Source organism: Chiloscyllium plagiosum, chromosome 27 (assembly GCF_004010195.1).
Source record: "Chiloscyllium plagiosum isolate BGI_BamShark_2017 chromosome 27, ASM401019v2, whole genome shotgun sequence".
NCBI classification, from domain to species: Eukaryota; Metazoa; Chordata; class Chondrichthyes; order Orectolobiformes; family Hemiscylliidae; genus Chiloscyllium; species Chiloscyllium plagiosum.
Window position 1 is genome coordinate 15,130,564 of NC_057736.1, and position 27,444 is coordinate 15,158,007.

The window sequence follows — 27,444 nt, forward strand, 5'->3', positions numbered from 1 at the left end:
AGCCAAAATCCTGGTTGAAGAGGTAGCTTCAACCTTAGAGGAGAATAGAATGATTAGTGGAGGAGAGGTTAAGGGAGATAATTTCAGATATTTAGGGCCCAAAACAGCCAAAAAAAGATGACAAATGGTGGAGCAATAAAAATTGGGGATGTCAAGCAGCCAGACTTAAAAGATGGCAGATATCTCAAATGGTAATGAGGATGGAATTTAAATGCAAAATGGGATTGAAATCAAGAATGAGAACTTTAAAATTGAATTTTTACTTAACTCAACAAATACAAGGATTTAATGCAATTAAGAACATTGAGAATTGTTTTGATTGACCTCAAATTTATTGAGGACAGAACATGGAAGGCCAGACAGGAGTGATTCGCAAATGAGTTGAGGTGGGGTGGAGATAAGCAATAATGTAAGCAATAATAAGTGACTCAGTGATAATGCAAGTATGTTGTCAGAAGATCATTTTGGTGTAAAGTATGGAAAGAAGGTTGCAGTATATCTCATTTGACTCCAAATCATTTACAGAAAGAGGAGTTTTGGCAGTAGCTCAGTTTGTTGTGGAGACGAAAGACATTGGCATCAACTGTTTGTTCATAGTGTTATCACTGTTGGCTCAAATTCTTTCTAGACTTTTCAACAGGAGAAAGCAGAAATTCTGGCAACTTTATTCTTTATCCTACTCTTTCCAGAGTAAAAGGAAACAGATAGTGTTCTAACTGCAGTTTTGGCAATTAATTCCATGCATTAACATCCACCACTTCCTCTGGAAGTTTATTCGACACATGCGTAACATCTGTGTAAAGAAAAGTTACCCCTCATGTCTTTTTTTAAATCTTTCTCCTCCCACCTTAAAATTTGTCCCCTAGTCTTGAAATACCTCACCCTAGGGAAAAGATATCTGTCATTCCCCTTATCTATACCCTTCATAATTTTATAAGCCTTTTATAAGGTCACCCCCTCAACCACCTGTGGACCAGTGAGAAACGTCCCAGCCTATCCAGCCTCTCCTTATAACACAAATTCTCCATTTCTGGTAACATGCTGGTAAATCTCTTCTGAACCTTCTCCAGGTTATTATTAACCTATAAATAATATCTTTCCTATAACAGGCAACCAGAACTGGACACTATACTCCAGAAGAGGCGTCAACAAAGTCATGTACAACCACAACATAAAGTCCCAACACCTGTACTCAAAGGTCTGAGTAATGAAAACAAGCCTTCTTAACCACCCTATCTATATGTGACATAAACTTCAAAGAATTATCTACCTGAACCCCCCACTGTAGGTTTTTCTCTTCTACAACACTACCAAAGGCCCTACTTTTAACTGTATATGTCTGCCCTTATTTATTTTACCAAAATGCAATACTTCGAATTTATCCAAATTAAACTCCATCTGCCTCTCTTCCCCTTCCCTCTGACTCCAGCCCCTCCCCCAACCCCACCTCTTGTTGAGTATTCACCATCTCTCCTAACCTTCCACTCTTGATGCTGAATGTTTTGTACCCAACAAAGATCTCAGTTTATCCCTGTGCTTCCCCACCTTAGTGAATTTTGGGCACCACATGAAGTCAAACACTTCTTCCGTCGCTTTCAATTCTGTGCCCATTTCTTTGGACAAGAGTCCTCTCCCTGTCCTGCAGACCCCTTCGCCCACCTCCAACACTCTCCCTCCAGATGGACCCCTCCCTATGGCCTTTTACCTGCACATGATCTGTTCATTGAGAATTGTTGACATGACATTATTCGCCTCAATTTCTCTCCCTCCCCACCTAATCCAACCTATCTCCCTCCAAACTGACTGCACTCCATGCACTCAGATCCAACTCAAACTTTGTAATTCAGCCTGCTGATAAGGGTGGTTCTGTTGTAGTCTGATGTACTGACTTCTACACTGTACAGGCTGAGCACCAGCTCTCAGATACCTGCTATCTCCCCAGGACTATGGCCCCACCATGGAGCATCAGGCCATTGTATCAACTACGGTCACCAACCTTATTTCATCTAATGATTCCCCCATTGCCTTCAAGCTGATAGTATTCCAACCTGCACAGCTCGCTTCTATCTCCTTCCAAAAATCCACAAACAGGACTGCCCAGACCCATTGTTTAGGCCTGCTCCTGCTCCACAGAACTCATCTCTTTCTACCTTGACTTGGTCTTTTTTCCCCTTGTCCAGTCTGTGCCGCAGTTTCTCTGATGCTTTAAGCCAGTTTTGGAATTTCCAGTTTGCAGGCTGCAGCTGCCTCCTCTTTGCCATGGATGTGCAGTCCCTTTACACATTCATCCCCAACCAGGATCATCTCACGGCTCTCTGTTTCTGCCTGCAGCAATGGTCTGAACCATCCCCATTTACTACCACCCTTCTTTGCTTGGCCAATCTTGTCCTGACCCTGAACAACTTATCTTTTAGTTCCTTTCATTTTCTTCAGATCAGAAAGGTGGTCATGGGTACCCGCATGGGCTCTAATTATGCCTGACTCTTTGTGGGGTATGTGCAACATTCCTTGTTCTCATCCTATTCTGGCCCCCAACCACAACTCATTCTTTGATATATCGATGATATCATCAGTGCTGCTTTCCTCTCTTGTCCTTAATTGGAAAGGTTCAAAGATTTCGCTTCCAATTTCCATCACTGTCACCTGGTCTATCTTCTCCTCCTTCCTTTCCCTTCCTTTCCCTTCCTCAACATCTCCGTTTTCATTTCTAGGGATAGACTGGCCACTAATATCCACTACAATCCACTGACTCCCACAACTACCTGGACTATACATCCTCACATCCTGCTTCCTGTAAAGACTGCATTCCATTCTCCCAGTTCCTGTTTCTGTCTCATATGTTCCGATGAGGCCAGCTTTGATAAGGGAGTTTCTAAAATTTCCACCTTTTTCCTCAACCAAGGATTCCACAGCACCATTGTCAATGGGGCCCTCAACTGGGTCCAATCAACCTCCTCTTCCATCCTCACTCCCTCTCTTCCCTCCTACAACAGCAATATGGTTCCCTTCATCCTTACCTACCATCCCACCAGCATCTATATCCAGAAGATCGTTAGTTGCCATTTCTGTCACCTCCAGACTGATATTCCCCTCCTCTACCCTCCCTGGTCTACCTTCCACAGAGACCATTTCTTCTGTGACTCTCTGGTCCACTCTTCCTTCAATCTCAACACACATACACCCCTACAGCCTCAAAGCACATTTCCCTGCAACTGCAGAAGGACTAACATCTGCCCATTTACCTCCTCCCTCCTCAGTATCCAAGGGCCCAAACATACCTTCCAGGTGAAGCAGCACTTTACCTATACTTCACACAATCTAGTCTACTGCATTTGCTGCTCACAATGTGGTTTCCTCTACGTTGAGGAAATGGAGCATAGACTGGGTGACCAGTTCGCAGAAGAACAGCACCTCATTTTCTACTTGCGAACCCTGCAGCCCTCCAGACTCAATATCGAGATGAATAATTTTTGGCCTGAACTCTTCCATGTCCTAACCCCCAACCCCACACAACAGGCCTTGTTATCACATAGTCTGCCTTTACACACTACCTATTGTTAGCCACTAACAGTTATTCACCCTCCTAGCCACGTTGTTATCAACTCCTTTGTCCAACTGTTCCTCTCTCTCTTTGGAACCTAGCCACACCTTCCGTTTTCTCCTTACCCCCTCCACCCACCCTACCTTCTGAATATAAACTGACATTTTCCTAGCTACCATCAGTTCTGAGGAAAGGGCACTGGATCCGAAATGTTAACTCTGATTCGTCTTCAGACATGCTGCCAAACCTGCTGAGCTTTCTAGCAACTTCTGTTTTTGTTTAAACTCCATCTACTACTCTTTAGCCTATTGATCCAGTGATCAAGATCCCTTTGTAATCTTAAATAACCTTCTTCACTGACCACTATAACCACCAATTTTGCTGTAATCCATAAACTTACTAACCATGCCTTTTATATTCTCATCTCAATCATTTATATGAATAACAAACAAAAGTGGACCCAGCACCGATCCTTGTGGAACACCGCTTGTCACAGACCCTTCGTCCAAAAAACAACACTCCACCATCACCATCTGGCTTCTACCATCAAGTCAATTTTGTATCCAATTGGCAAGCTCACCTCTGAATCCCATGTGATCTAACGTTACTAATCAGACTACCTTACAGAACCTTGTGAAAGTCTTTGCTGAAGACCAAGTAAACAATGTTGTTCAATTGCTTTCAAAACATATATAACCTTTCAGCAATCCTTGGTTTTAAAACAGTTCTCTTCCCATTTAAATCCAGAAACAGAAAATATACTCTGTTTAATCTTAAACTCTGCCTTTTGTATCCCAGATTCTTGTCATAGCTCACTTGGATAGTGCACTAGAAAACCATCCCTGCTATTCCCGGAGTTATCACAAAGTTAAATATTTCAAAATGTTTGTAAAATTCCACAATTTACATGCCTTTTAGATCCAGGATGACAGAAAGCACAGGCCAGATTTCTGTACTTAACAAAAACTAGTATGTATTACAAGTATATACACTCTAGCTACACGTAAACAATTATGAACTGTCATCATATAAATCTACAGTTAAAACTGTAACCCCTTATAAACAGCCATCACGTGCATACAGACAGGAACAAAATGGATGTTATCAGCAAAGGGAAGCACTGGGAATGTATTTCAGTGTCCCTGTTCACAGGATCTGCTGAGATGGTTCTTTGTGCTGATCAGAACACTACTTCTCAGTCTTCCTTTTCTAGATACTTTTACTGGTTTGCAGGAGGCACCAAGTGGCCAGTTCACAATTAAAGATCTCTGACATACTTTTAAAGGTCACAGCTTACAGCAAGTGCTGATGGAAAAATTAACTGGTTTTCTTTGAGCTGAAAGTAGATTTTCTGCAGAGAACAGGGAGAACTCTTGAGATGATGGAGATCTGATGACTTCTCCTGACTTGTTCACTGCTTCAACCTGAGAACCAGTTACATCATTTTTGGCAGGCAGTAGGTATTTGACATTGATAAATGATCACTAGTTCACAAATCAATGAGCTACTTTTTTGCTGGCTGAACCTCCACTTGTGTACTCGCTTCCGTCTCAACCTGTCTGTAACTTCTCCTACCATTACTTCAGCTAGCAGTTGTGTAAATACTGCTCACAATTGGTGTTAGGTTACTTGATTTCAAAATATACATTCGTCCTTCAGCATTCCTTGGCTTTAAAGCAGTTCTTCTCCTACTTAAGTCCTCAAACTGAAAAACAGGAAAAAAAACTGTTAATCTCAAACTCTGCCTTTGTATACCAGATTCTCCTGGTGTTCCTCCAAGTGCCAGTGCTCACAAGTTATTCCGAGGATTCAGTTTTGTGGCAACAGGAATTGAAGAGGAGGCGATTAAGGCTGAACATTCCAAAATGGTCATTCACCCTGTGTTGCAGGTAAGGCTGTCACAAACTCCTGTTCCTTTCATGTAAACCCTGCTTGGGAAAGTAGCACATTCTTGGCCTGAGCTTATATTGCATTGTTTGTTGTTTGTTGCAAATCTTTAACACCAACTTGGGTGGAAAAAGTACATTGAAAGCACACACCAGGCCTTCCAACCTCTGAAAGGAAAAAAAGTTAAATAGGTTAAGTTAAGGGTAAATCCTTTGTTAGAATTCCAAAACATTAACCAGTCTTTCTTTTCAGCGATAGAAATAATTTCTACTGTTTCTGTCGTTATTTCTCAGTCAAAAATGGCTGATTTTCATTTCTTTTAAATATTTAGAGACAGTCAGCTATTCAATGAACATTATTGACTTTATTGTTTTCACCAATGCTGTAGTAATAAATTCAGCAAAATGTAGGGAAATCGTATGTGGAATTGTATTCCAATTATTTGTGGTGTCATAGATTATCTGTATTTGTTTTATTATTGGGAAACCCAGGTGAAGGGCTACGAGCCATAGTACAATACACTACCAAGGTTGGAAAGAGTAGAAGAAAGGATGAGGTATCTCAGGAAGAAGCGATTAGGTGACACCAACCTTGGGCTTTGAAAGCCTGTGAGTTATAGGAGGAACAGAAGACTAAGGGAGGTAAGGAGTTTCACTATTTTAGAAAAGAATGAGATGCAGGAAGAACAATGATGATTGGTGAAGCTCTGTAACACTGATTTTCAATGAATACAAAATAACTTCTCAGCACTTATGCAGAATCTTCGCAAATTTTAGTCAGTAAAATTCACCTAAATAAGTTACACTTTGGGACTGGTTTTCAACCTGCTAACCAACGATCGTGCAGTTGATCTTGTACCTTCTAGTCACCTAGCATAAACCTGGCAAATGGGATATTTACCACTGGCATTTGGTGGTAACTTGAGTTTCTTCAATGCAAATGTGTAATGTCTTTGAGATTTTAAAAGAAATTCCAATTCAGTGGCATTACCAACACTTTGGAAGCACCACAAGAACCTGTTTGAAATTAACCTAACTAAAGAATCCAGAATGTGCATCATACTTGTATTTAAATCACTCCAGTATGTCAATTAAAGCCCTACAAACTGGAGGATTTATAAGCTATTTACAATAAACAGTTGAGGTTTCAGGTACAGGGATGATGAGGGCAATAAAACAGTCTTTAGGTTAAATTAGGTATTTTACATGTAGCCTTTATTGGACCTTTTCTGCATCTGCAAAGAAAATCACTATCAAGAATGTACTTGTGGAAACTTTGAAGTTTTTTTTGTGAACAGTGAATCTGGGCCTTGTTCCCAAAGAAAATATGAAATTATATGATTGCATTTGGTGAGAGATGTCATTCAGGATGCTCAGTGATAAAGAATCATGACATTGTCAATGAGGGACATGTTTTTTTTTTGTTGGGTTGGATTGTGAATTTGCTCAGGCATATACCAACTATTGGACAACTATGCAAAGGCACAATATACAACAAAGTCATCTGTACTGAAAAGCCTTTCTGATGAAAATGTGCTAAATCCATAAGCTCTTATGCTTAATTCAAACTAATTTGTGTATGTGGCATTTCTAAGAGATTTCATAATAAACCTATACAAACAATTTAAAAAATGAGTTTGAGTTTATCAGTGATAATTATCGACATGAATTTTCCATGGCCTATATGTGTACTATATGCTGCCTATATCTGATCCTGCATCATTATCCATATTGTTGTCAATATACTCTAGACTTCCAAAAGATTCCCCCATCTAATCCTTGTAATTTTCTTCTCTAGCCCCACAGTCTCTTACCCTCTCTCTCTGACTTCTCTCTCAGCTTCATCATTGTGATCTTCAGCTAACAAGTCCCTCATGTCTGAAATTCTTCCAATGCACCTTCTGCCCACACACCTCTTTCTCCCTTAAAATGGACCTCTGACTAAATCTGAGGTCAGCTCCATCTAATTTTCACATTGGTTCTGTATCTGTTTTCCTTACTCTTCTGGGATTGTTCTTGACACACAATAAAAGTGTTTTATACATGGAAGTTTAAATGGGAGCATAATGTCACAAAACAATGAAGTACTTTGTTTTAAAGGGATATGTCATCTCTTACAGCAGCTTCATGGGAACAATATGAACTTTACTGATGGTTATGAGCTAAAGGAGGATATTGGTGTAGGCTCATATTCTGTCTGTAAACGCTGCATTCACAAGACCACAAACATGGAGTACGCTGTCAAGGTAAGACTGAATCATGAAGAGTTTTTTTAGAATGTACACTGAGATGATGATAAAAGAGGACAGATCCTTCACCATCGTCCTGTTACTTTTGAAATTATAAACTTGATTAAAATAAGTTTCTTTTTGAAAGGAGACAATTTATTTCTGTCTTCATAGAAGTTCCTTAGTGGAGCTCACTGGCAGATGACTTGTTTCATTTTTCTTTCTACTGCTGTTGTCAAATTCCTCAGATTAATCAGGTAGCTGTCTGGTATTAAAGCATGCAGCTCTGGGCTAAGCCATAGTGAACTCCACACCGAAGTATTTCTACTTTTCAAACGCAACTATGCTTCCCACAATGATACTTCCCAGTTGACTAAGTCTAGAGAGCAAAGTTAAAAGATTCAAGCTTGGGTACTTGTAAGTGACGTAACTGTCTAACATTTGGCCCTCAAATACATCATGCCTTAATATTGATTTGCTCAGCTGCAGTCTGACCTCTGCATAATAAAACTCTTACATACATACTCCCTTTTTGTTCAAAAGTGTGTTTGTACACATGTAATTAATAACTGGTTTAGCATCCACCACCATATCTAGCTGGATTACATAAATCACTATTGGATTCTCTTCTCAACTGCTGATGCTGCTCATCACGATCATCATTCTGGAATGGAAAGATATTGCGAACAGCCTTCTTAAATCCCACTCCTATGTTTCCTTCAATAAGTATAAAAACTCAATACTTAGCTGTCACTAAGATTGAGATCATCCAATCATTTGCCTCTTTTGTAACTTTTCCTTCCACTAGCCCTCCAAGCTAGACTTCCTTTTAAGCTTCCCTCTGCCATATCATGGAGGTGCATTTTTTTTTAGTTCTGGTCAGCATGGACAAGTTGGACTGAAGAGTCTGTTTCTATGCTGTACAGCTCTATGATTCTCTCCAAGCTTATTTTATCAATGAGACCAACCTCTTGTTCCCTCCACCATATTCCCACTAAAATACTGACCACCCAAGTTCTGCTAACATTATTCTCATTATTTATTTAAAACTAATACATAAATACACATTGTGTTTTTGATGTGTGTGCAAGAGTACTACTGAAGTTTTAGATTGTACAGCATACCATTACAGAGATCTGTTAAGTCTCCCACTACTTGTGCAGAGTGTGCAATGTTTGGGGAGATCTTTGCTGGTTAAGCAACTAGAACCAGTATCAAGATCTCCCTAGGTGTATCTGGAGCTGAATGGGAAGACCCATCTCCATCAATAAAGAGATAGCAATAATGGGAGAAAGTGAGGACTGCAGATGCTGGAGATCAGAGCTGAAAATGTGTTGCTGGAAAAGCGCAGCAGGTCAGGCAGCATCCAAGGAGCAGGAGAATCAACATTTCGGGCATGAGCCCTTCTTCAGGAATCCTGAAGGGCTCATGCCCAAAACGTCGATTCTCCTGCTCCTTGGATGCTGCCTGACCAGATAGCAATAATGGGCAAGGAAAGCTGGCCAATTAGCAGTAGTACCTTAGAATAGTTTTTATTTTTCCTGGTTCAGATTACTGTGTCATTCATAGAAGTTGATTTGGTATCTTGAAAGAAGATCAGTAAAAATTTAAAGTAGATTTTGTTTCCTCACATTAATTGTGAACAAGAACCACCAAGTCATTACACTGTGGCAGCAGGGCATGTTTTGCTTTCTGTGTTATTAACTGTCAAAACTGTAATTTTATGTTAATACTTAACAGTATAACCATAGTTCCTTTGGGAAATCATCAGTTAATTGCAGTCCATGCTCTCCTTCTGTGTCATAATAAAATGGACTTAATTTTGTTGTCCCCATGCATTTGCCATATAAGATTATTCCTCTTGACAAAATATCCATTGAATTTAGACTCCCTGTCTTGAAACTGTATCTAATATTAAGTCTTTACATTTCTTTGTTGCAGATTATTGAAAAGAGCAAGAGAGATCCCTCTGAAGAGGTTGAAATCCTGTTGCGGTATGGGCAGCATCCAAACATCATTACACTGAAAGATGTGAGTGGCATTGTAGTCTGTTGAATGGGCATAAGGCACTAACAATAAAAACAACATTTCTAATAGAAGAAACTTAATAAATTATATAAATTCTAAAAATATGAAGTTATACAATATTTTCCCTATGAAAAATCTGTAATTGTGATTATGCATTAGATAACTTTCAGGATAAGTGAAAGGTGATTTAAATTCCCCATAGCTCATTGCATATTTATATTGCTTGTTATGAAACTAAGTTTTGCAAGTTAGGTGCAAACATTCTGTGAATTAGAAACTCATCCAGGACAGCAGTTCTGCGTTAAAATTGTCTAGGTGTTACGGGCTGATGATGAGAAAATAAAAATCCAGAAAACTATTCAGTTTTGCTGGAAAGTGCAGCAATGTCAACTGACTGCAAGGTTCAGATGAGTTCTTGCCCATCGCAATCAAACTACCTCCATTTTATATCAAAGATCTTATTTAAAATATTTCCAATCAACTTGGTCTGACATGTTATGGCACAGACAGAAGCTTCTGCGGCCGACAACAAGACATCAGAATGTTGTGTTGCCTTCCTGGTGCTAGGGTCAAAGCTGTCTCAGAGAGGGTGCAGAATATTCTCAAACGCGAGAGTGACCAGTAGAAAGTTATTGTAAACATTGGTACCAACAATGTAGGAAGAGGAAGGGACAGGGTTCTGCAGAGAGGATACAGGAAGGGAGGAAGCTAATAGTAGGTCCTTTTAAAATTGTTCATTTTAGCTTGCTCAGTCATTGAAGCAAATTAGTCTGTATCTGCTCTCATCTTTCAGAACAAGAAGCAATGACCCTGTCAAGCAAATGCTGTGGTCAATTGCCTAATTCATACTATGGTGTCAATGGCCAGGAGCATATAAGAGTGCTTAATTACAAATCTGCTAGTGAATTAGTCTCAGCCATAAGAGAGAATCAAATAGAGAAAATAATCATTACAAAATTAGATCAACAGTGAAAAAAACTGAATACTATATGTAACGATTCAAGAATTTTCTGATCAGTCTTTTCTTTTGTCCTGGTGGTATATGTGTAGGTCTACAATGATAGTAAATACATCTACCTGGTGACGGAGCTAATGAGAGGTGGTGAATTACTGGACAAAATACTGCAGAAAGGTTTCTCTGAGAGGGAGGCAAGTGCTCTTCTTCATACAATTGCCAAAACAGTGGAATATCTACATTCTCAAGGGGTAAGTGATCTCTGTACCCAGTGCTGGAATCTGGTTTTGGTTTAGTGTAAATTAGATACTTTGGAGCAGCTATCCAATTAATCCCACTCCGTATTCTCTTTCTCAAACTGTGTAAATGTTTTTCCTAAGTTGTGATTTGGAGATGCCGGTGATGGACTAGGGTGCACAAAGTTAGAAATCACACAACACCATTTTATAGTCCAACAGGTTTAATTGGAAGCACACTAGCTTTCAGAGCCTCGCTCCTTCATCAGGTGGTTTTGGAGGGCACAATTGTCAGACACAGAATTTATAGGAAAAGTTTACAGTGTAATATAACTGAAATTATACATTGAATAATACCTTAATTGTTTGTTGAGGCTTTCATCTGTTAGAATACTATGATAGTTTCACTTCTTTCATGTTGGACTATAAAATGGTGTTGTGTGATTTCTAACTTTCCTAAATTGTTAATCAACATCAAATTTAGAAGCTAAGATCTTGCAGAATCCTCTCCATAACCCAGATAAACATTAAATACATGGGGGGCATTGGCGCATCTAAGTTCTCGATTTAAATTGTACACTGTCCTGTCTCTAATATATAACAGTGTTCCTTTGCTGCTGGTTTAAAATACTGGAACTTCCTACGTAACAGCAATGTGGTGACATCTTAACATGACTTGCAATGACTGTAGTTGGTAGAATTTTGATTCAGCTAATAAAATCTAGAATAAAAGTTAGTCAACAGTAATGATCACCATGAAAGCATTATCATAAAAATCCATCTGGATCACCAATGTCTTTTTGGGAAGGACAGCTGCTCTGTTTACCTTATCCAGCTGAGATGTAACTCTAGACAATGTCATTATAGTGGTCATAGAATGATACAGCATGGAGGCAGACCCTTCAGTCCAACTCATCCATGCCAACCATGTTTCCCCAAACTAAACTAGTCCCACTTGCCATATCTTTTGAACAACAATCCAAGAATCCCTCAAGGTAATTTCCTAGGTCAAAGCATTTTCAACAATATCATCAACAACTTTCCTTCCATCATAATGACTGTAAGAGTTCCTATAGGTATGTAAAGAGAAATAGATTGATAAACTACTGTAGGTCCCTTAAAGTCAGAATTAGGGCAATTTATAATGGGACCAAAGAATTGGTTGATGAACTAAATTTATACTTTGTTTCTATATTGACAAGGGAGGACAGAAGTAACACACCAGAATTTATGAGAACACAGGGTTTAGTGAGAGGAAGAAACTGAAGGAAATCTATATTAGTAGAGAAATGGTTTTGGAGAAAATGCTGGGCTTGAAGGCTGATAAATTAGCACAACCTGATAATCTACATCCCAGACTACGTAAGGAAGTGGCCCTCGAAATAGTGGATGCATTGGTGGTCAGTTTCCAAGATTCTCTAGACTCTGGAACAGTTATTACAAATTGAAGGGTAGCTAATGTAGCCTAACTATTTGAAAAGTAGAGAGAAAATGGAGTTATAGACCAATGAGTCTGATGCCAATATTGGGGAAAATGCTGGAGTCCATTATCAACTGCAGAGCAATATAAAAACAGTGGTAGAATCAGGAACAGGGTGGATTTGAAAAAAAGGAAATTATGTTTGACAAATCTACTGGAATTCTTTGAGGATGTAGAATTTTTAGAATTTATCAGTGGTGCCAGTGGCTATGATTTATTTGAACTGATAAAAGTCCCACATAAGAACAAATTAAACTACGTGGGTTGGGGGAAGTCTATGAGATGGTTTAAAAATTGGCTAGCAGCCGGGAAGCCAAGAGTAGGAAAAAATGGGTCTTCTTTGGAATGGCAGGCTGTGACTAGTCAGGTATATCAGGGATTGGTACTAGGACCCCAGCTATTCACTATATGTTAATGATTTGGGTAAGGGAACTAAACATAATATCTCAAAATTTGCAGGTGACACAAAGCTGAGTGGAAGGATGAGCTGTGAGGAGGATGCAGAGATGTTGCAATGTGTTTTGAACAGACTGAGTGAGTTAGTGAGAAAATGCATAGCAGTTGCAGTATAATGTAGATAAAGGTAAGGTTATTCATGTTACTAGCAGAAATAGGAAGGCAGATTATTATTTTGTTGGCTGTACATTGAGAGAGGGGAATATTTAATGAGACCCGGGTGTCCTTGTGCATTTGCTACTGAAAGCAAGCTTGGAGTTGCAGCAGGCAGTAAAGAAGGCAAACTGTGTTAACTTGCAAAGTGAGAGGATTTGACTACAGGAACAGGATGTCTTGCTGCAATTATACAGGGAATGTTGAGGTTATAACTGGAATATTGTTTGCAGTTTTGGTCTTTTTACATGAGGAAGGATGTTCTTGCTTTTGAGGGAGTGCAGTAAAGGTTTACCAAATTGATCCCTGGTGTGGCAGGACTGATATATAAGGAGAGATTGAGTCAATTAGGGTTGTATTCATAGAGTCATAGAGACGTACAGCACAGAAACAGACCCTTCGGTCCAAATCGTCTATGCCAACCAGATATCGCAAATTAATCTCGTCCCATTTGCCTGCACTTAGCCCATATTCTTCTAAATCCTTCCTACTCATAAACCCATTGAGAGCCTTTTAAATGTTGTAATTGTACCGGCCTCCACCACCTCCTCTGGCAGCTCATTCCATACATGCACCAGTTTAGAAAAATGAGGTGCGAATTGCACAGAAACCTTTAACAAGACTGGAAAAGTAGATATAGGAAGGCTATTCATGATGGTTGGGGAATCCAGAACCAGGGGTCATAGTTTAGGGATAAGGGATAAACCTTTTAGGACTGAGATGAGGAGAAATTTCTTCACCAAAGAATGGCGAACCATTGGAATTCGCTATTCCAGAAAGTGGTTGAAGCCAAAACATTGTGTTTTAAGAGGGAAATAGATATACCTGTTGTGACTAGAGGGATCAAGGGATATGGGAACAGGGTGGGATTAGGGGACTCAGCCTGATGATAAACTATGATCCTATTGAATGGCAGAGCAGGCTCCAGGGGTCAAAGGCCTACTCCTGCTCCTATCTCCTACGTTTCCGTGCTGGAATTTGTGATGTTCACTAACAATTACACAATATTCAGCACCATTTGCAAATCCTCAGATATCTAGCCCCAAGAAGTTTTGATACCCCTGCCCAACCAGAATCAAATCTACCTCCTTTAAAACATTCAGTGACCACCTCAACTTCCTTCTGAGGCAGAGAGTCCCAAAGTCACAACTCTCTGAAAAACATTCTCCTCATCTTTATCCTAAAAAGGCAATCGTTAATTTTTACACAGCGCCAGTTTGTTCTGGACTCAGCTGCCAGAAACATCCTTTCCACGTCTATCTATTAAGACTGTTCAGGATATTGTATACTGCAATCAAGTTGACCCTCACTCTTCTAAACTCAAGTGAAAATAAGCCCTGAATGTCCAAACTTCATAAGACAACCTGCTCAGACTAGGCACCAATATAGTAAATATCCTCCAAACCACTCCCAACGCATTTACATCCTTCCTTAATTAAGGAGACCAAAGCTGCGCAATATTTGAGATGTTGTTTCACCAGTGCCCTGTATAAATGAAACATGACATCCTTACTTTTCAATTCCTCTGGAAATAAAGAAAAGCATTCCATTAACCTTCCTGTTTACTTATTGTACCTCAATACAAGCAGATTGATTCGTGCATTAAACACCCAGGTCCCTCTGCACCTCAGAATTCTGAAATCATTCGCTATCTTTGTAATACTATCCTTTTTTTTTAATTTTTCCTGCTGAAATGCAGAAGTTAACATTTTTCAATATTATACTCCATCTGCCAAATTTTTGTCCACTCACTCAACCTATCTATATCTGCATTCTCCTATGTCTTCTCCACAATGCACTCTCCTGTATCTATGAATGTAGTTATCATGCCTTCTCCTTTCATCTAAGTCTTTGATATAAAATTGTAAAAAGCTGAGGCCCCAGCTCAGACCACTGCAACTGCATTAATCACATCCTGCCAATCAAAAAAAGACTCATTCACATGCACTACCAATCAATTAGTCTTCTATCCATACTGATATGTACCTGTGCACCATGAGCTCTTACTTTGCGTAATGAACGTTTTTGTGATTTCCTGTCAAATGTCTTCTGGATATCCAAGTATAGTACATCTACAGACTTCCCTTTATCCAAGAATATGTTATTCCTTCATGTAAGTCTAATAAATCGGTTAAACATGATATCCTTTTCATGACACCGTGCTGACTTCCCAACTACTTTGATGTCCAAGTGTGCAGCTATAACCTCGATGGTCAATTCTAACACATTTCCACAACAGATGTCTAACCTATAGCTTACTGTTTGCTGTCAGCCTTCTTCCATGAATAAAGGGAGTTACATGTGGTACTTTCAGTCTGATGTAACCTTCCTTGAATCAAGGAAATTTTAGAAAATTAACAACACATTGGTGAGCTTATTGGTCACCTTTCTTAAGACCTGAGAATGATGTCCATCATGACCAGGGGACTTGTCAGCCTGCAGCTCCATCAGTTTGCTCAATGTTTATTTATTCACTAATGGGACATAGGCATCAGTGGCTGGCCATCATTTATTGCTAGTCCTGAGTTGCCTTTGAGAAGGGAGTGGTGAACTGCCTTCTGGAATTGCTGCAGTCCATGTACTGCAGGTAGATTAGATTAGATTACTTAGTGTGGAAACAGGCCCTTTGGCCCAACAAGTCCACACTGACCCTCTGAAGAGCAACCCACCCAGACCCATTCCCCTACATTAACCCTTCACTTAACACTACGGGCAATTTAGCATGGCCAATTCACCGAACCTGCACATTTTTGGACTGTGGGAGGAAACCGGAGTACTCGGAGGAAACCCACGCAGACACGGGGAGAATGTGCTTTTAGGGTGCTTTTAAGGAGGGAATTCCAGAGTTTTGACCCAGCAGCAGTGAAGGAACATTGACATATTTCCAAGTTAGGATGGTGAGTGATTTGGAGGGGAACTTGCTGGTGGTGATGTTCCCATGTATCCTTCTAGATAGATGTGGTCATGGGTTTGGAAGGTACAGTCGAAGGCGAATTTCATCAAGTTCCTCTCTCCCTTTCATCTCTTAATTTACAGCAATTTCTGGGATTTCCTTATATCCTCTATAGTGAATACAGAAATGAAATGTTTGTTAATTTCATCCACCATCTTCACTGCTCTTATAGTCACATTCTCACTTTCTAGAGGACCAGCATTCACTTTACTAACTTTGTCCTTTTAAATATCTCTAGAAACCCTTGCTATCTATCTTTCCATTTCTAACAAGCTTCATCCTATGCAAATTTCATTCTCTTGATTACGCTTTTCGTCATTCTCTATCATTCTGGAAATTCTGTCCAAGCATCTGATCTACCATCTTGTCCTTGCACGATTATATACATTCTCTTTATGCTTGATGCTTTAGTTATCCATGGTTGGTAGGTCTTCCCATAGAATTCTGAAATATCCCCTTAATTGTCTGCCATTTTTTCTCTATTAATCTATCTCCCAGTGTGCATCTCAGTTCACCTTATCTAGTTCAGTTTTCATTCCCATAAAGTTGCCTTTATTTTTAAATAATAGTCTTAGACTTTCACACTGAATGTTAACTTCATTCATGACTAATTGCTGCCACTTAGAGGTGTCTTTACTGTAAGGTCATTCATTCATCTTACCACATTTCACAATATCAAGTCTTAATGTAACTGCTCTCTGTTGGCTCCAGAACATGCTGCTCGAAGAAGTCATCTTGAAGCCATGCTCTGAACTCCTCTTCTAGGCTACAGTTGCCAATCTGATTTATCCAATTTGTGTCTGGATTAAAATCATGCATAATTATTGTTTTCCCTTAATTGCAAACACCTAATATATTTCATGGATACTTCATCTAACATGGTGGTTATTGTTAGAGGACCTGTAGACCACTCCCACCAGTGATTTATTTCCCCAACTATTCCTCCTCTCCACCCAAACCAATTCTAGCTCCTGACCTCCTCAACAAAAGTCATCTCTCACTAGAGTCATAGAGTAATACAACATAGAAGCAGACCTTTCGGTCCAACTCATCCATGCCGACCAGATATCCTAAATTAATCTAGTCCCATTTGCCAGCATTTGGCCCATATCCCTCTAAACCTTCTTATTCACATACCCATCCAGATGCCTTTTAAATATTATAATTGTATAAGCCTCCATGACTTCCTCTGGCAGCTCATTCCATACATGCACCACCTTCTGTGTGAAAATATTGCCCCTTAGGTCCCTTTTAAATCTTTCACCTTAAATCTATGCCCTCGAGTTATGGACTCTGGTGAAAAGACCTTGGCTATTCGCCCTAACTATGCCCCTCATGATTTTATAAATCTCTATAAGGTTGCCAATTCTGCCACTCCAGGGAAAACAGCCCCAGCCTATTCAGCCTCTCTCTATAGCTCAAACCCACTAACCCCGGCAACATCTTTGTGAATCTTCTTTAAATCCTTTCAGATTTCACAACAACTTTTCTTATAGGGAGAGCAGAACTGAATGCAGAATTCCAAAATTAGCCTGACCAATGTCCTGTACAGGCTCAACATGATTTTCCAACTCCTATACTCAGTGCACCAACCAATAAAGATAAGCATACCAAGCACCTTCTTCATTATCCTGTTCATCTGCAACCCTACTTTCAAGGAGCTATAAACCTCCACTCCAAGGTCTCTTTGCTCAAAAATACTGCCCAAGACTTTACCATTAAGTGCATAAGTCCTGCCCTGTTGCACAATTGCCATCCTTGATTAACAGTGCTACTCCGCCACCTTTCCTTACCTGCCTTTTCTCCTTGAATATCATATACTCCCCAATATCCAGGACTCAATTCTTGACATCATGTAGCCCTACCTCCATAATGACTATCATATACTCTTTATTTACTTAAATTTGCACTGTCAATTTGTTTATTTTGTTATGAATAGTACATGAATTCTGGACTGCAGTGGCTTAATAAGGCAGATCATCATTCTCTCATAAGCAATTTGGGATGGGCAGGAACTGCTGATCTCCTTGGCAACACTTACATCTGTGAATGAATGCACAAAGTCTGGATGTGATACTCAGAAGATGACCAAAGGGAAAATAATCCTTACTCTTGGCACTGCCATCTTAGTTTGCTACATGAGAAAAATATTTAAGCAAAATCTTGAAAGATGATTTGATCTGTTGAAGAGCTCTCTGCATATACTTTACCTGTTTAATAGTAACTATAATTAGATGGTTTTTTTCTTGCAGGTTGTTCACAGAGATCTGAAACCAAGCAATATCTTGTATGTAGATGAGTCAAGTAACCCTGAGTCGATCCGAATCTGTGACTTTGGTTTTGCTAAACAGCTGAGGGCGGACAATGGACTCTTAATGACTCCCTGCTATACAGCCAATTTTGTTGCTCCAGAGGTGAGAAATGTTTTTAAGCATGATGAGTTTATTTTTCTCCTTTTTTTTGGCCACTTTCTCCTTTCCAGTCTGTCTCAAAGGTAGTGCTGAATTTTGGAGTTTCCTTCCCTCCAATACCTTACCATGCTGACCATTCTTAGGATGAAGGAAAATGGTTGTGTTTGTTGGAGATGAATCATCTCAGCTCCAGGACATCACTGCAGGATTTCCTTGGCTTCAACCATCTTCATTGCTTGGCCAGTGATTTTCCTTCTACTATAAAGTTAGAAGTGAGATCTTTGTTGATGACTGTGTACCATTCAGCACTGTTTGTGACTGCTCAGATACTAAGCAGTCCATGTTGAATTTAGCAAGACTTGTGCAATATCCTGGCTTGGACTGATAAGTGACAAGTAACACTTGTGCTACACAAGTGCTAGACAATGACCATCTTCAATGAGAGAAAATCTGACCATCACCCCTTGATATTCAAGGCATTACCATTGCTGAATTCCCTACTATCAACATGCTGGGAGCTTCCGTTGGCCAGGAACTGAACTGGATGAACTGGCTACAAGAGAAATCAGAGACCAGGAACTGTGTAATGAGTGATTCACTTCCTGACTTCCCAAAGCCTATTCACCATCTACAAGGCACAAGTTAGAACTATGATGGAATACTTCCCACTTGCCTGGACAAATGCAGCACCACATCCACAAACCTACGTTCTGCCCACCTGAAGCATATGTATACCATTTACAAAACGCACTGCAGAAATTTGCCAAAGCTCCCTTTGACAGCACCTTCCAAAAATATAATCACTACCATCTAGAAGAATGAGTGTGTATATGTGGGAATATCACTAGCTGCAAGCTTCCTTCCAAGCCTCTCACCATCCTCACTTGGAATTATATTGTTATTCCCTCACTGTCACTGGTTCAAAATTCTGCAACTCTCACTGTAACAGCATTGTGGTTATACCTACTTCAAAAAAAACTGTATCAGTTCAAGATTCAGCTCACTATGCTTTTCTCAAGCCAATTGGGGATGGGAAATAGATGCTGGCCCAGCCAGTGAAGCCTATATCACTGACTAACAGTGAGAAATAACAGCTTTTTTAGATTTGAGTGGTGTTGCTGTGAACCCAAACTTTGTTGATGTTTAGTATGTGCAGAGACAGACAGCTACTTGAGTATACACTTACATGGCACTGAATGATGATTAGTAGAAGGGACCTGGCTCACTTTCAACACGTGGCACTGCAATCCTAAAATGCTAATCCTAGGAACCTAAACCTAATTGTCACCCTGATTGAGATCAATTGACTCAGTATAAACATGAGTTAAATTGGATGTTCTGAGCTTTATTGCTTTTATGAACTGTGTGTTTATTCACTTACCCAGCAAAGAAAACAGAACAATTTACAACAACAATATGCAGGTCAAAGTGCAAGAAAAATCACAGATCTGAAACCATGATCATAAATTACTGTCTTTCCCTGTGGAGAATTTGATGGACAGTAGGGCATTGAATAGGCAGCTGGGTAGCAATTTTAGTTACTTCTGTCTACTCGCCTGTGCCTCATTAAGTCCATGGTAGGAAAGCTTTTTATATTTTCTAATCATTGTGTTCAGAGATGATATTACTCACCCTTGTAACAACTGGGACTTGTACCCAAGCATCCTGACTCAGAGGTAGGTACACTACCACTGTGCCACAAGAATCCTTAGGAAAGCTTTTGAGTGGCCACCCTGTTGTGCTGATAATGGGGGAATATAAGTTGATACTTAACACTCACTTGAGGATCTCCTCTCATCACCGCTGATACTCCCGCAACAGCAAATGGATGTGTGGCTCTGGAAAGACTAAGGGCTTCTGGGCGACCTTCATTGAAAGGCATTCAGTGGTGATTAAGGATCCCAACATCAAGAAGGGCATGCAAGGAGTTGGGATGTTGAGAAACACTTTACTACCCTTGCTGTAGACCACTCCCCCGTCCATAATTTCCCTCTTGCTTATGAACTGTATTCTCAGCTCTCAGGTCAGCAGATGAAACCCCCATCACTGATATTAAAATTCCACCATTTGTCTCTCCACAGCTGCTGTGTATTTCTAGTATTTTCTGTTTTTATTTTAGATTTCCAGTATTTTGCATTACTTTGCTTTTATGGTAACTTAAAGTTTTTAATTTTCTTTGGTTAAATGCATAATTGGATGTCTGTGTGCCAAATCAATCTCTCTTTATATAAATGTGCATTTATCTAAATTATTAACAATAACAGATTTTGATGTTCACTGACAAAGTGTATTAATTAATAAAGCAATGGCACGAGGAACAGCTGTTAAGACTTGACCTAAGACATGAAATTCAAACATGAAACAAGAAGTAAGAGTAAGACATCAAAGTTTTTTGAACTACCTGTATTTGGGCAGCCCCTGGTTTGGACACTTTACTTCAGAGTTGCTGATCCAGGCCAGAAAATGTAGAATAGGATTATTGTTGTGAAAAGTTACATTTTATCCCATGATATATTCTCTTAGGCTCATCACGTAAGTATTGTGTATCTGTAATTGTTTGTAAGAGTTAAATCTCAAACATTATGTTTATTGGGAAATAATAGTATATCACAGTGAATAAAATGTAAGTGGAGGTGTTTGTGTCCAGGTTCTCAAACGTCAAGGATATGATGAAGGCTGTGATATATGGAGTCTGGGTGTTTTACTTTACACCATGTTGGCCGGGTGAGTGACCTTTTTTCTTTGTATGCTGCCAGTATTTTGCCAAGAGTTTACTTGATCCATTTGTAACTGTACACCCCCATCTCAAAAAAAAACTAAAGGCAGTCTCATAAAATGCAAGTTATAATATTAATGAACATTTGATTGTTCTTTGATTTCCAACATGTACACTCTCCACTGTTTCTGGGTCACCAGCCCGACTCCTTAACCATCTGTTGCTATTACATAACAACAGAAGTAAGCCATTCAGCCCTTCGAGCCATTCCTGTCCATCAATGAGTGGTGTACCTTCATAATCTTGCCTTTGGCCTAATCCCTTAAAACTTTTGCTTAACAAAAACATGTCTATCTGAGATTTGAAATGAACAACTGATCCAACATCTGCCATTTGTGGGAGAGTTCCAAACATCTACCACCTGTCTGAATGTTCTGGCCCTAATTCTTAGATTGTGTCCTGCCCCCTAGTTCTAGAATCCCAATAAATGGAAGTAGTTTATCTTTATTTATCCTGTCGTTTTCCTGTCTTTTCCTATTACCACCTTAAAGACTCCATTCAGATCACCTCTTAATCTTCTTTATGCTGGAGAAAATGGGCCTAATTTTGTGTAATCTATCCTCACAAATTAACGCTTGAAGTCCAGATATATTCTTGCAAACCTACATTGTACTCCCTCCAAGACCAATTTATCCTTCCTAAGGTGTGGTGCCCAGATCTGCTCACAGTACCCCAAATGATGTCTAATCAGGGTTTTGTATAACTGCAGCATAACTTCTGCATCCTTATACTCCAGTCCTGTAGCTATAAAGATAAGCATTCCGTTAGATTTCTTGATTATTTTTTGCATCTGTTGGTGACCTTTTGAAGATCTGTGCACCATGAACTCTCAAGTCTCTGCATTTAACTTCATACCAGCTAGGAAGTAACTTAATCTGTCCTTTTGTGACCAAAATGGACAACTTCACACTTACTTACATTGAACTGTATCTGCCACAGTTTTGCCCATTTGCTTAGTCTGTTGATTTCCCTTTGTAATTTTCTGCTATCATCAACACCATCTACAGTACCGCCTAACTTTTGTGTCATCAGCAAATTTGGATATTTAACTTTCTATGCCATTATGCAAGTCATTATAAACAATGAGAATAATTGGGCCCTAATACAGATCCTTGTAGGATATCACTGCTTACATCTTGCCAATTTGAGTACCCACCCACCATCCCTTCTTCTGTCACTTACCACTCAACCAATTTCTTAGCCACGTCAGTAATTTTCCCTCAGTTCCATTGGCTTCTACCTTAGTTAACAGTCTTATTTGTGGGACTATATCAAATGTTTGTGGAAGTCCATATAAACAACATCCATAGACATTCCCCTGTGCACTACTACAGTCACTTCTTCAAACATTTCAATCAGGTTTGTCAGCTATACCTACCTGTTATGAAACCATGCTGACTCTCCCTGGTTAACTGAAGCATTTCAATGCATTAAGTTATCCAGTATTTGATTGCAGACTCCAACAATTTCACCTTGCTATGCCATTTTCCTCTGAACAACTCTGGTCCTTTCACCTTATTCACTACTTCCAAATACTAAGTGAAAGCCATTTCTTTCTTCAACAACTGCCATATATGTTTGCCTGATGTCCATTTTCCCAAATTACATAAATTAATGCATCTCCAAGATCACTGAAAACTCAAATATTCAACCCTGCTACCACCAAGAGAAAGTTTGTGAGCATTGTGTACCACCTCCAAAATGTACTGCACCAATTTTTCAAGGCTGTTTTGACAACGTCTTCCAGACCTGTGACCTCAACCACCTAGAAATACAAGAGTTGAAGATCCACAAGAACACCAGGACCTGCAGGCTCCCTCCCCACTTGCACACCATCATAACTTCGGAATTATATTGCTGTACTTTCAGTCTAACCAGGGCAAAATCACCCTAATAGCACCCTAATGTGCCTTCACCCCTAGGCTGTAGCGGTTCAAGAAACTGGCTTACCACCACCTTCTGTGACAACTAAGAATTATAACAAATAATGCCTATATCCCATGAACGACTAAAGACAATGCTGTGAAGCTTCCATCTGCCAGTGGAAATTTTGAAAATTATGTTCTGTATTTGATCCTCTTATCAAACTCTTAAACTTAATATTTATATCTGTTATTTGCTTTTAGATTCCCCTTGTACAGATTTTCTTTAGTCATGCTACCATTTCCCAATATGTGAATTTTACTCCAACATCTTTTGTAGAACATGTCAAGGTATCAATGGTGGTTGAACTAATCACTTCAAAGACTTCTTTTACTGATGTGCAACAACTATATAGATGAGTGTTTTGATAATTATGCTCCATGTGCATATTCGCTGCATAGATTTTATTTCAGCAGAAATGACTCTTAAGTGATAGTCATTACCATCATATATCATGTTAGTTGGGCTCTTGTGGCACAATGGTAGTGTTCCCACCTCTGAGCCAGGAGATCTACATGCTCCAGCGGTGTGTTATAACATCTCTGAACAGGTTAGTTAGAAAATGTACCACATGTTAATTGCTACTGTGCTTCAGACAACAGCCACGAACCACAGGACAAATTTATGGGTATGTCAGGAATTCATTCTTCTAATTATTAAAAGCTGTTTTCAAGTACCTGAGTATACAATGTGTTTGTGCATCACATGAATAAAAACCCACAAGTTAGTTTGACAGGTAGGAAATGAAATGACAAAACGCTTCTCGCAAAGCACTGAGGTAAAGTGGTTTAAAGGTACAGCAAGAAGCTGGAAAAGGAGGAATCTTGTCAATATAACCATGTTTTGGAATGAAATATTGCTAGACAATTCTGTTTTCTCCTCCCATCTCTGCAAGTTGATATTAAAGGTTTATTTATTGGGTGCCTTGAGTTGTTTTTCCTATTATTTATGTTGTAAATCATGGTAAGTTCTTCTAAGTTTTGCAAGTCCATGTATCGGCACTGCTCAAGTTACTTTCAGGATTATATTTCTTTAAAGTTTTCATGTTTAATTCAGCTGGTATGATTTGATGGCATTTTTGGTTTATTAGAACCTTGCTTATCCTGTGACTACATAGCCTAAGTCTCAGGGATCTTACGACACAGAAAATCTGGGTTCATGTTCCACCTGCACCAACGTGTGCCATAACACATCAGAAAAGACTTATAATAAAATGCCTATCCCAACTCTTATCAAGTCTGATACATACCACAAAACAGATAATCATACTGTTAATTTATTTTTGTGAGGTCTTGCTGAACACAAACTGTCTGCCTCTTATGCCTGTGTAAGTAATTTTTGTGAAGCATTTAGAGGTGATTAAGATATAAATTTTTAACATGAACAAAACCTCACCCTCAGCATCTTAGGTACACTAATTACAGACTCATTGCAATCTGTGATTTGTTTTATTATTGTGCTTAAATTTTATTCAACCACTTCCACAAACTATTGTTGGCAGCCTATCAATCTACTAAACTTAGTCTGCACAAATATTCTAGTCTTTTATTCTTTGAGAAACTAATTTGAGACTATATGTTAAAATTCCCTGCAACCTTGCTGATGGCACATTGCATTTCCCCCTCTTGGGAGAAGACTTCTACAGTTTCCTGCCTCATTGACCTGTTTTGGTGCTATAAACTCCATGTTGAAGAAAAAGTGCAAATCATACAATCCTCGTGCCAGTGCACCAGATTTGTGTTAATGAAGGAAATGTCATATAACAGAATAACAGACAGTGATCTTTCTAGTGAGTGTAATGAGGTCAGCCAGATCTCATAGCATATGAGTTTCCTGATTGGACCAGATTAACAGCCCCAATCTGGGAGCCCTGACTGACAGATAAAAAGAAGAGTGTCAGTCATTCTGACAGTCTGAGAGCAAGCTCTGAGGGAGCTGAACTAGTGTTAAGGACTTTCCATGTGTAAACAAAGAGGGTGTTTGTTGGCAAGATACGGCTTCTATTATTTCTGTTGTTATTTCAATCTTATTGAATGACACTACCCTAACAGGCCAAGCCTACTCCTGGTCCCTGTTTCCTATGTCCTTATTTCTATGTTTATATTAAATAGATGCTGCAAACGGTGGCTATTATCCTTTAATGTTGTACTTTACCATTTAGACTTTTAGAAATTAAGTCTAGGTGCTTAGGAAACCAGGTGACTTTAGATTTACAGTTTCCAATAATCTTTACCACTGAAGGGTTTTCTTGCCTACTCCTACTCTAGTTGTAGATTATTGATTAGAAATTGATTGTCATGAAATCAGCATTTCCTTATTACACCATGTGAATGGTAAAAAAATCAGCTGAGCTTTTGTCTATCTTTGCCCAACAAATCCTATAGTCCTATTTCCATTTGTTTGTGGTCTGGTATCTGATTATCCTTATCACTAAATTATATATATATATATATATATATATATAGTCAACAGTGTGCATTAATCGCTGCAAATGGTGATGCTGAACAATGTCCTGTTCTGTGCAGGAGAACTCCAACATATACAAGAGTGATGATACAGTTATGGAGTTCTGGATTAAAATGTGTCATGCTTCGCAAGAAATTTGTAAAATAAAATAAAATCTACATTAAAATATAATTTAAATTCGGTGCCATGATTTCTCCAAATGCTTACGTACAAATTGCAGTTTGGTACCTTTGAGCAAAATTAGCTCCCACATTTCTGGTGTTGAATTATCTTGCTATCTATCTGCAGCATTATTGAATTTCTGTATGTATCAGTTTAATTCAATTAATGATGCTCTGCTATCTAAGTAGAAGCTTGTGCTTCAAAATGTGCTGTATTATTTGGCATCTTTCTCAACTCACTGTTTAACATGTTTTTTTGGAAAATAGTATGATTTGAGATATAATTCTTCAGATGAGGCATGAAGCTGCGGCCCTCTGGGTATTGAGGTACGCATTGAGGGTCTTACTGCACTACTCAGATACTGATGAGATTTTCTGGTCGCCTGGTCAATATCGCACATTCAGACATAGCACAAAACAGATTCTTTCATGATTAAAATCATTACTGTTAGATCTTGGTAAGAACAAATTGCCTGCCTCTTTTGCCCACATAAGTGTAATTTGAGCAAATTGTTGCAGATGATTAAAATGTAAATTTTTTTGAAAATCATTTCAGTTTTCAAAGGCACCTGATGATGGCTCTGTTTCTTTCAGGCATGTAATTTAATAGCTGTAAAACGCGTTGTGCATCTGCAGATTCATGTGTGGGTGTATTAACAAAGCAGATAAATACCTAAATTGTGGAACCAACATTTGTATTTTAATCTGCTTTTGGTAAAAGCTGCTATTTAAATTACTCTGAATTTCCAACCCCACTAATAACTATATGACAAAAGTAGATGGCAAACTATTATATCTTTCAGCTGGAATACTAAGAGGTGCTTTCATGAAGGAGATGTTTCAATGTTTTCTGTGAATTGTTATTCATGGTTGGTTATGAGATAATGACTGGAGGCAGTTTAACTAGACTTACTAGCTGATAGCATACAAAGTCTAAGTTAAAGAAGAATAACAAAATGCAATTATCTCATTCTTGAGGCAATGGTTTGCCATATAGATTTTAATTAAAGCCACAGTCCTATTCACATCAATAAACATCATCCTAGCCAAAGAAACACTGATCACTTGCTAGATGAAGTGCTTATGCCCAAAATGTCGATTCTCCTGCTCCTCAGATGCTGCCTGATGAAGCACTGGTGGTGTAGCCCGCTTTCTATTTGTGTTTGGGTTTCCTTGGGTTGGTGATGTCATTTCCTGTTCTTTTTCTCAGGGGTGTTAAGTGGAATCCAAGTCAATGTGTTCATTGATAGAGTTCTGGTTAGAATGCTCATATGTGTCTCTGTTTGGCTTGTCCTAGGATGGATGTGTTGTCCCACTTAAAGTGGTGTCCTTTCTCATCCATATGTAAGGATATGTGAGAGTGGGTCATTTCTTTCTGTGGCTAGTTGATGTTCATGTATCCTGGTGGCTGGTTTTCTACCTGTTTATTCAATGTAGACAAAGGCGAAATAAAGACACGCATGGAATTCCTAGAGGTCTGGAATTCCACTAACAAACATTTCGATTTGGACCCCATTTTCCAACCTCTCAGAAAAAGAATAGGAAGTGATATCACCCACCACAACAGACTAAGACACATAAGCAGCAAGCGGGACAGAACACCAGTGCTCCACCAGAGGCTTACTGATTAAGTTACCTACCATGGTGATGAAACATCTGAGAAGAAATCTACGAGCTCAGCGAGGAAACGTACATCCTAATTAAATTTACTACAAACCGATCGACTCCCACAGCTACCTAGATTACACCTCCTCCCACCCTGCCCCCTGTAAAAACACCATCACATATTCC

At 39.2% G+C, this 27,444-nt stretch overlaps 1 protein-coding gene across 8 annotated transcripts in view; it reads left to right on the forward strand.

Moving 5' to 3' along the window:
• The window catches only part of LOC122563584 (ribosomal protein S6 kinase 2 alpha-like), a 214,021-nt gene that overhangs the window by 163,986 nt on the left and 22,591 nt on the right, over positions 1-27,444 (forward strand). For 7 of the 8 annotated variants that reach the window (XM_043717500.1, XM_043717494.1, XM_043717496.1 and 4 more), the window contains 6 exons: positions 5,300-5,430; positions 7,548-7,673; positions 9,597-9,686; positions 10,734-10,889; positions 18,169-18,330; positions 20,975-21,051. In XM_043717500.1, the coding sequence (XP_043573435.1) occupies positions 5,300-5,430; positions 7,548-7,673; positions 9,597-9,686; positions 10,734-10,889; positions 18,169-18,330; positions 20,975-21,051 (742 nt within the window). The remainder of the gene's footprint in view (positions 1-5,299; positions 5,431-7,547; positions 7,674-9,596; positions 9,687-10,733; positions 10,890-18,168; positions 18,331-20,974; positions 21,052-27,444) is intronic. The other variant, XM_043717501.1, reaches the window with a different exon arrangement.